The 10,356-nt window shown below is 48.5% G+C and overlaps 1 protein-coding gene across 1 annotated transcript; it reads left to right on the top strand.

The window, feature by feature from the left end:
* The first annotated feature begins 1,747 nt into the window (after window positions 1-1,747).
* LOC144481810 (prokineticin receptor 1-like) lies at window positions 1,748-7,374 on the top strand. The gene is made up of 2 exons (XM_078200963.1): window positions 1,748-2,202; window positions 6,699-7,374. The coding sequence occupies exons 1-2, from the start codon at window positions 1,748-1,750 to the stop codon at window positions 7,372-7,374; spliced, it is 1,131 nt and encodes a 376-aa protein (XP_078057089.1).
* The last annotated feature ends 2,982 nt before the right edge of the window (window positions 7,375-10,356 follow it).

Here is a 10,356-nt window from a genome sequence, read left to right as displayed (position 1 = left end):
CCAGGGACCATGTCCCTCCATTCCCATCCTATTCATGTACTTGTCAAGACGCCCCTTAAAACTCACGATCGTATCTGCTTCCACTACCTCCCCCTGCATCGAGTTCCACCCTCTGTGTAAAACATCTGCCTCGTACATCTCCTTTAAACCTTGCCCCTCACACCTTAAACCTGTGCCCCCGAGTAATTGATTATTTCACCCTGGGGAAAAAGCTTCTATCCACTCAGTCCCTGTCTCTCATAATCTTGTCGACTTCTATCAGGTCGCCCCTCAACCTCCGTCATTCCAGTGAGAACAAACCAAATTTCTCCAACCTCTCCTCATAGCTAATGCCCTCCATACCAGGCAACATCCTGGTAAATCTTTTCTGTACCAAAGAACAAACAAAGAACAAAGAACAATACAGCACAGGAACAGGCCCTTCGGCCCTCCAAGCCCGTGCCGCTCCCTGGTCCAAACTAGACCATTCTTTTGTATCCCTCCATTCCCACTCCGTTCATATGGCTGTCTAGATAAGTCTTAAACGTTCCCAGTGTGTCCGCCTCCACCACCTTGCCTGGCAGCGCATTCCAGGCCCCCACCACCCTCTGTGTAAAATATGTCCTTCTGATATCTGTGTTAAACCTCCCCCACTTCACCTTGAACCTATGACCCCTCGTGAACGTCACCACCGACCTGGGGAAAAGCTTCCCACCGTTCACCCTCTCCAAAGCCTCCGCATCCTTCTGGTAGTGTGGCGACCAGAATTGAACACTATATTGCAAGTGCAGGCTTACTAAAGTTCTATAAAGCTGCAGCATGACTTGCCAATTTTTAAACTCAATGCCCCGGCCGATGAAGGCAAGCATGCCGTATGCCTTCTTGACTACCTTCTCCACCTGCGTTGCCACTTTCAGTGACCTGTGTACCTGTACACCCAGTAAGAAGTCTCACAACACACAAGTCCAACAGGTTTATTTGGTAGCACAAGCCACTAGCTTTCGGAGTGCTGCATCTCTTTAACCTATGCTTAACCCTCTCTCCACTCACATTGTCTAAACCTTTAAGACTTGATTACCTGTAAAGACTCGCATTCCAACTATTATTTTGTAAATTGAGTTTGTGTCTTTATATGCCCTGTTTGTGAACAGAATTCCCACTCACCTGATGAAGGGGCAGCGCTCCGAAAGCTAGTGGCTTGTGCTACCAAATAAACCTGTTGGACTTTAACCTGGTGTTGTGAGACTTCTTACTGTGTTTACCCCAGTCCAACGCCGGCATCTCCACATCATGGCTACCTGTACACCCAGATCCCTCTGCCTATCAATACTCTTAAGGGTTCTGCCATTTACTGTATATTTCCTATCTGTATTCAACCTTCCAAAATGCATCACCTCCACATTCGCCCTTTTCATATAACAAACTCACTGATACCTTTCTTCCCCACTCTAGCCAAGCGGAGGGTGAGGAAATGACACCTCTCCTCCCACCTCCAGCACCTCGGACAGGGGGGCAATAACCCATTGGCGGAGCAGGACTGAATCGGTTCTCTGATCCCGACTCTGAACCCAGACTGGGGAAGCTTCAGCACCGTACGTCAGCAGTTTGTCCGGACAATGTTCTACAACAGTCAGCACCTTGCAAACTTCGAAACAAAATTTCTCTCCACCCAGACGGAATATTTAAGCAAGATTCCTTCCCTTTAAAAACATCACCTGCAGGACATTGAGAAAGGGAGAATATTCCACCAAACACGGAAGGTTCAGTCATGGCGGATCACTGTGCCAACTTGTCACAATACAGTGACTGGAGCATGATTGATGTTGACTCCTCTTGGAACCAGAGCTGCGAGTATGAACAATATATGACACCCCCTGACATAAGGGGGCAGGAGATTGCTGACAAAACCTTCCACCAGGCCAGGATTGCGATTGGCGTGGCCCTGGTCTGCATCATGTTGGTCTGCGGTGTGGGCAATTTCCTCTTCATCGTGACCCTGGCCAGATACAAGAACCTGAGGAACATCACCAACCTCCTCATAGTCAACCTGGCCATTTCCGATTTCATCGTGGCCATCATGTGCTGCCCCTTTGAGATGGATTACTATGTGGTCAGAGAGCTGTCCTGGAGCTTTGGGCATGTCCTGTGCTCCTCCGTCAACTACCTCAGGACGGTGTCCCTCTACGTCTCCACCAACGCGTTGCTGGCCATAGCTGTTGACAGGTGAGAACTCTGCGTGTTGTCTTCCGGGGCCTCTGCTGCGTGGTGTTAAAAGTCATCTTTGGCCAACGATCCAATTTGTGTTTCCCACCTGTCAATTCTGCAGGCCATTAGTCCGAACCAGACTGTTTGCAACCTTGCATCTGATTTGACACAGAATGGACCTACCTCGTGCTGTTGATCTTTCTCTACACCCTAGCTATGACTGTAACACTACATTCTGCACTCTCTCCTTTCCTTCTCTATGAATGGTATGCTTTGTCTGTATAGTGTGCAAGAAACAATACTTTTCACTGTATACTAATGCATGTGACAATAGGTATGACTGTAACACTACATTCTGCACCCTCTCCTTTCCTTCTCTATGAACGGTATGCTTTATCTGTATAGCGGACAAGAAACGATACTTTTCACTGTATCCCAATACATGGGACAATAATAAATCAAATTAAATCCCTAGCTATGACTGTAACACTACATTCTGCACCCTCTCCTTTCCTTCTCTATGAACGGTATGCTTTGTATAGCACGCAAGAAACGATACTTTTCACTGTATCCCAATACATGGGACAATAATAAATCAAATTAAATCCCTAGCTATGACTGTAACACTACATTCTGCACTCTCTCGTTTCCTTCTCTATGAACGGTATGCTTTATCTGTATAGCACGCAAGAAACGATACTTTTCACTGTATGCTAATACATGTGACAATAATAAATCAAATTAAATCCCTAGCTATGACTGTAACACTACATTCTGCACCCTCTCCTTTCCTTCTCTATGAACGGTATGCTTTGTATAGCACGCAAGAAACGATACTTTTCACTGTACTGTATCCCAATACATGTGACAATAATAAATCAAATCCCTCGCTATGACTGTAACACTACATTCTGCACTCTCTCGTTTCCTTCTCTATGAACGGTATGCTTTGTATAGCGCGCAAGAAACAATACTTTTCACTGTATCCCAATAGATGTGACAACATATCAAATCAAACAGAATCGAGTTTCCAAACACATCTTCTCCACCACCACTATTGAGAGCCAACTTCCACTGTCGCCCACCTTCACCTGTTCCAGCTCATCTGGTACTGAAACCACCATCTATTCTTTTGTTACCTCGAGTGTTGACCATTCCAAAACTCTCTTAAGAGGTAGGAGCAGAAGTAGTCCATTCGGCCCATCGAGTCTGCTCTGCCACTCAATGAGACGGCTGATTTGATATAATTAATCCTCAACTCCACTTTCCTCATCCCCAGAACTCTTCATTCCCTGACTGATTAAAAATCTGTCTCAGCCTTGAACAGGCTGAACAATCCAGCCTCTACCGCTCTCTGGGTCTAGACTCTCCCACTAGGGGAAAGAACCTCTCATCATCTACCCTGTTAAGCCCCGAGAATCCTGTATGTCTCAATAAAGTCGTCCTTCATTCTTCACTTTGGAAGAAATAATAGCAAATTGGATTATTATCTAAATGGAAAGAAATTACAACATGCTGCTGTGCAGAGGGACCTGGGGGTCCTTGTGCATGAGGCGCAAAAACCCAGTCTGCAGGTGCAACAGGTGATCAAGAAGGCAAATGGGATGTTGGCCTATATCGCAAGGGGGATAGAATATAAAAGCAGAGATGTCTTGCTGCATCTGTACAGGGCATTGGTGAGGCCGCAGCTGGAATACTGTGTGCAGTATTGGTCCCCTTATTTGCGGAAGGATATATTGGCCTTGGAGGGAGTGCAGAGAAGGTTCACCAGGTTGATACCAGAGATGAGGGATGTTGATTATGAGGAGAGACTGAGCAGATTGGGTTTGTACTCGTTGGAATTTAGAAGGTTGAGGGGGGATCTTATAGAGACCTATAAGATAATGAAGGGGCTGGATAGGGTAGAGGTGGAGAGATTCTTTCCACTTAGAAAGGAAACTAGAACGAGAGGGCACAGCCTCAAAATAAAGGGGGGTCAGTTTAGGACAGAGTTGAGGAGGAACTTCTTCTCTCAGAGGGTGGTGAACCTTTGGAATTCTCTGCCCACTGAAGTGGTGGAGGCTACCTCGTTGAATATGTTTAAATCACGGATAGATGGATTCCTGATCGGTAAGGGAATTAGGGGTTATAGGGATCAGGTGGGTAAGTGGAACTGATCCACTTCAGATCAGCCATGATCTTATTGAATGGCGGGGCAGGCTCGAGGGACTAGGTGGCCTACTCCTGCTCCTATTTCTTATGTTCTTATGTTCTTATGTTCTAAACTCCAGTGGGTACAGGCCCAATCTACGCAACCTCTCCTCCTAAGAAAATCCCTCCCTACCCGGGATCAACCTGGTGAACCTCGGAAAAGGTCCAGAGGAGGATCACAAGAATGATCCCTGGAATGAAGAGCTTGTTGTATGAGGAACGGTTGAGGACTCTGGGTCTGTACTCGTTGGAGTTTAGAAGGATGAGGGGGGATCTTATTGAAACTTACAGGATGCTGCGAGGCCTGGATAGAGTGGACGTGGAGAGGATGTTTCCACTAGTAGGAAAAACTAGAACCAGAGGGCACAAAGGGACTAAAGAGGCTAAAGGGACGATCCTTTAAAACAGAGATGAGGAGGAATTTCTTCAGCCAGAGAGTGGTGAATCTGTGGAACTCTTTGCCGCAGAAGGCTGTGGAGGCCGGGTTATTGAGTGTCTTTAAGACAGAGATAGGTAGGTTCTTGATTAATAAGGGAATCAGGGGTTATGGGGAAAAGGCAGGAGAATGGGGATGAGAAAAATATCAGCCATGATTGAATGGTGGAGCTGACCACCATTTCTACTTAGTCCCCTGGATTCTGTACCTCATTAAAAATCAACTCTTTCAGGAAAAGCAAGGGAGCAAAATCAGATAGGATTGGTAAAATTATCAATTCTAAGAGTTAACATCATTTTCTTTTGGGAACAATCGAAGTTCAACATTCAAGTCATTATATTTTTGGTCTTACCGAAACCCCAATATGATTAACTGGACAGTTTTCTGTTAGTAAGTGTCTTGCTATATTCGCAATAAAAGTTTCACAGGGGGTGGCACAGCGGGTTAGCACTGCTGCCTCTCAGCTCCAGGGACCTGGGTTCGATTCCCGGCTTGGGTCACTGTCTGTGTGGAGACTGCACGTTCTCCCCCGTGTCTCCGTGTGTTTCCTCCGGGTGCTCCGGTTTCCTCCCACACTCCAAAGATGTGCAGGTTAGGTGGATTGGCCATGCTAAATTGCCCCTTAGTGTCCAAAGATGTGTGGGTTAGGTGGATTGGCCGTGCTAAATTGCCCGAGTGTCCAAAGATGTGCAGGTTAGGTGGATTGGCCATGCTAAATTGCCCCTTAGTGTCCAAAGATGTGCGGGTTAGGTGGATTGGCCGTGCTAAATTGCCCGAGTGTCCAAAGATGTGCAGGTTAGGTGGATTGGCCATGCTAAATTGCCCCTTAGTGTCCAAAGATGTGCGGGTTAGGTGGATTGGCCATGCTAAATTGCCCCTTAGTGTCCAAAGATGTGCGGGTTAGGTGGATTGGCCATGCTAAATTGCCCCTTAGTGTCCAAAGATGTGCGGGTTAGGTGGATTGGCCATGCTAAATTGCCCGAGTGTCCAAAAATGTGCAGGTTAGGTGGATTGGCCATGCTAAATTGCCCGAGTGTCCAAAGATGTGTGGGTTAGGTGGATTGGCCATGCTAAATTACCCCTTCGTGTCCAAAGATGTGCGGGTTAGGTGGATTGGCCATGTTAAATTGCCCCTTAGTGTCTAAGATGCGCCAGTTACATGGTTTAGCCATGCTAAATTGCCCGAGTGTCCAAAGATGTGCAGGTTAGGTGGATTGGCCATGCTAAATTACCCCTTCGTGTCCAAAGATGTGCAGGTTAGGTGGATTGGCCATGCTAAATTGCCCCTTAGTGTCCAAAGATGTGCGGGTTAGGTGGATTGGCCATGCTAAATTGCCCGAGTGTCCAAAAATGTGCAGGTTAGGTGGATTGGCCATGCTAAATTGCCCCTTAGTGTCCAAAGATGTGCGGGTTAGGTGGATTGGCCATGCTAAATTGCCCCTTAGTGTCCAAAGATGTGCAGGTTAGGTGGATTGGCCATGCTAAATTGCCCCTTAGTGTCCCGGGATGCGTAGGTTAGAAGGATTAGCAGGGTAAATATGTGGGGTTACGGGGATAGGGCCTGGGTGGGATTGTGGTCGGTGCAGGCTCGATGGGCCAAATGGCCTCCTTCTGCACTGTGGGGTTTCTATGATTGCATGAGCGAGTGGTTCGGGCCTGAAGTGCACTGCCTGAGAGTGTAAGGGAGGCGGGTTTAATTGAGCCCTTCAAAAGGGAATTAGACTGTTATTTGGGAAGGAGCCATGTTTCAGGGCCACGGGGAGAAGGTGGGAGAACGGCACAGCTCCTTCGGAGCGGGTGGTGCGGACACGATGGGCCTTCGGCACTGGAAAGATTCTCCCACTGTGCCTTTCATCCTTTGTTTTTTTTTCTCCTGTCCACGTTGCAGATATTTGGTTATCGTGCACCCATTGAAACCCCGTATGAAATTTCAGACGGCCTACTGCGTCCTGACTGCGGTCTGGTTAGTCTCCCTGCTCATCTCCATCCCCTCGGCCTACTTCACCACGGAAACGACCTTTGACGCTTTTCCGGGCAGCAACGAGAAAATATTCTGCGGGCAGATCTGGCCTGCGGACAAGAAGGTCTTCTACAAATCCTATTTCCTGTTCCTCTTCGTCCTGGAGTTTGTGGCACCCGTAACGGCCATGACCCTGTGCTATGTGAAGATTTGTCGGGAGCTGTGGTTCAAAAGCATGCCGGGCGTACAGACCAACCAGATCAAGAAGCGGCTTCGAGCACGGAGGAAGACCGTGCTGGTCCTTATGGGAATACTGACTGTCTATATCCTTTGCTGGGCTCCGTATTATGGATACTCCATTGTCCGTGATTTCTTCCCAAACGTGCTCATGAGAGAAAGGTATTCCATCACTGTGTACTACATTGTAGAGTGCATCGCAGTGAGCAACAGCATGATAAATACCCTCTTTTTCGTCACCGCGAAGAACAACACTCTGAAGTACGCGAGGACGGTTCTCCTCCAGCACTGGAGAGTGACCTACACTCCGGACAAAAGCACCGTCGTACAAGAGTGCCGAACCTCTGTGCTGCCGGTGTCCGAGTAGTTCGACAACGGTTGCCGACGTAGGTTGCAAGTTGCGGAGTGGAGGGGGTAACACTTGTACATGGGTGGCTATTCCGCCAAGGGAACAGTAAACCTGCCCTGGTTATTCGCGCGACTGCTGTAAGGTTTCTCTGGCGGGTGTGTGAGATGGGGAGAAGATGGGGTTCAGGTGGCCGAGCGGTTTTGTCTTTAAGTGGCAAGGCCTTATCCGAGGAGCCGCGTTCCTGTTTTAAGCCCCAGGGTCCCGATTCCAGAGATGTCAAGAATGTTCTCAGGTGTTCATTCACTCTCTGCTCCTCCATCCTACAGACCTTTGAATGCCAAGCTCAGCAGATATCCCCTTGCCATGTCTCAGCTTAACCTGGCCATCTTTACAGCTGAAGCGGCCTTCGCTGAGGTCTGCTCGATAACAACACAAACTTTTGATGTCATAGAGTCAGAGAGGTTTACAGCATGGAAACAGGCCCTTCGGCCCAACTTGTCCATGCTGCCCTTTCTTTTTTAAAACCCCTAAGCTAATCCCAATTGCCCGCATTTGGCCCATGTCCTTCCATACCCATCTTACCCATGTAACTATCTAAATGCTTTTTAAAAGACAAAATTGTACCCGCCTCTACTACTGCCTCTGGCAGCTCGTTCCAGACACTCACCACCCTCTGTGTGAAAAAATTGCCCCTCTGGACACTTTTTTATCTCTCCTCTCTCACCGGCACGGTAGCACAGTGGTTAGCACTGCTGCTTCACAGCTCCAGGGTCCCGGGTTCGATTCCCGGCTCGGGTCACTGTCTGTGTGGAGTTTGCACATTCTCCTCATGTCTGCGTGGGTTTCCTCCGGGTGCTCCGGTTTCCTCCCACAGTCCAAAGATGTGCGGGTTAGGTTGATTGGCCAGGTTAAAAAAATTGCCCCTTAGAGTCCTGGGATTAGCGGGTAAAATATGTGGGGGGTCGGGCCTGGGTGGGATTGTGGTCGGTGCAGACTCGATGGGCCGAATGGCCTCCTTCTGCACTGTAGGGTTTCTATGATTCTTAAACCTATGCCCTCTAGTTTTAGACTCCTCTACCTTTGGGAAAAGATATTGACTATCTAGCCGATCTGTGCCCCCTCATTATTTTATAGACCTCTATAAGGTCACCCCTCAGTCTCCTACGCTCCAGAGGAAAAAGTCCCAGTCTATCCAGCCTCTCCTTATAACTCAATCCATCAAGTCCCGGTGGCATCCTAGTAAATCTTTTCTGCACTCTTTCTAGTTTAATAATATCCTTTCTATAATAGGGTGACCAGAATTGCACACCGTATTCCAAGTGTGGCCTTACCAATGTCTTGTACAACTTCAACAAGACATTCCAACTCCTGTATTCCATGTTCTGACCGATGAAACCAAGCATGCTGAATGCCTTCTTCACCACTCTGTCCACCTGTGACTCCACTTTCAAGGAGCTATGAACGTGTACCCCTAGATCTCTTTGTTCTGTAACTCTCCCCAAAGCCCTACCATTAACTGAGTAAGTCCTGCCCTGGTTCAATCTACCAAAATGCATCACCTCGCATTTGTTAATTAAACTCCATCTGCCAATGTCAATGGAACTAAATTCATTGCTCTTTTTCCCAGGGTGGAAGAGTCAATTACTAAGGGGGGCACAGGTTTAAGGTGCGAGGGGCAAGGCTTAAAGGAGATGTACGAGGCAGATTATTTACACAGAGGGTGGTGGGTGCCTGGAACTCGCTGCCGGGGGAGGTAGTGGAAACGGATACGGTAGTGAGTTTTAAGGGGCGTCTTGACAAAGACATGAATAGGATGGGAATAGAGGGATACGGTCCCCAGAAGGGTAGGGGGTTTTAGTTCAGTCGGGCAGCATGGTCGGCGCAGGCTTGGAGGGCCGAAGGGCCTGTTCCTGTGCTGTAATTTTCTTTGTTCTAACCTGGAACTCACTCATGCATTGACCTCTCCCCGTCCGTTTTAGATCATAGAATCCCCATAGTGCAGAAGGAGGCCATTCGGCCCATCGAGTCTGCACTGACCACACTCCCACCCAGGCCCAATCCCCAGTGAGGCTTGTGTTTAGCTCCACTGACAGTCAATCAAAATAGATCCCAAAGCGCAGGATGGCTGAGAGACACTCAGCGCCTGAACTGTGCTGTTATTGTATCCCAGTCACGGGCTACTGGGTTCAGACGGGGCAGAGGGAAATCAGCAGAGACTCCTTAATTTGTATCCAAGGACCTGCATTGGAGAGAGTGCGAGTCAGGGCAGGATTGGGTTTGGGCGTGGTGTAATGCAGAATCTGGTAGCATATCACCTTGGGGCGGTACGGTAGCACAGTGGTTAGCACTGCTGCTTCACAGCTCCAGGGTCCCGGGTTCAATTCCCGGCTCGGGTCACTGTCTGTGTGGAGTTTGCACATTCTCCTCGTGTCTGCGTGGGTTTCCTCCGGGTGCTCCGGTTTCCTCCCACAGTCCAAAGATGTGCAGGTTAGGTTGATTGGCCAGGTTAAAAATTGCCCCTTAGAGTCCTGAGATGCGTAGGTTAGAGGGATTAGCGGGTAAATATGTGGGGGTAGGGCCTGGGTGGGATTGTGGTCGGTGCAGACTCGATGGGCCGAATGGCCTCCTTCTGCACTGTAGGGTTTCTATTCTATTCTATTCATATCCAACCTCCCCCACCCTGTCTAGGATCACATGAGATAAGGTGGTGCGTGTCTGGAACGAGCTGCCAGAGGTAGTAGTAGAGGCGGGTACAACTGTCTTTTAAAATGCATTCAGACAATTAGAAACATAGAAACCCTACAGTGCAGAAGGAGGCCATTCGGCCCATCGAGTCTGCACCGACCACAATCCCACCCAGGCCCTACCCCCACATATTTACCCGCTAATCCCTCTAACCTACGCATCCCAGGACTCTAAGGGACAATTTTTAACCTGGCCAATCAACCTAACCCGCACATCTTTGGACTGTGGGAGGAAACCGGAGCACCCGGAGGAAAC

The sequence above is a fragment of the Mustelus asterias genome, chromosome 33 (genome assembly GCF_964213995.1).
Source record: "Mustelus asterias chromosome 33, sMusAst1.hap1.1, whole genome shotgun sequence".
NCBI classification, from domain to species: Eukaryota; Metazoa; Chordata; class Chondrichthyes; order Carcharhiniformes; family Triakidae; genus Mustelus; species Mustelus asterias.
Note: the sequence above shows the minus strand (reverse complement) of the source record. Positions and strands in the feature narration are given on the sequence as shown.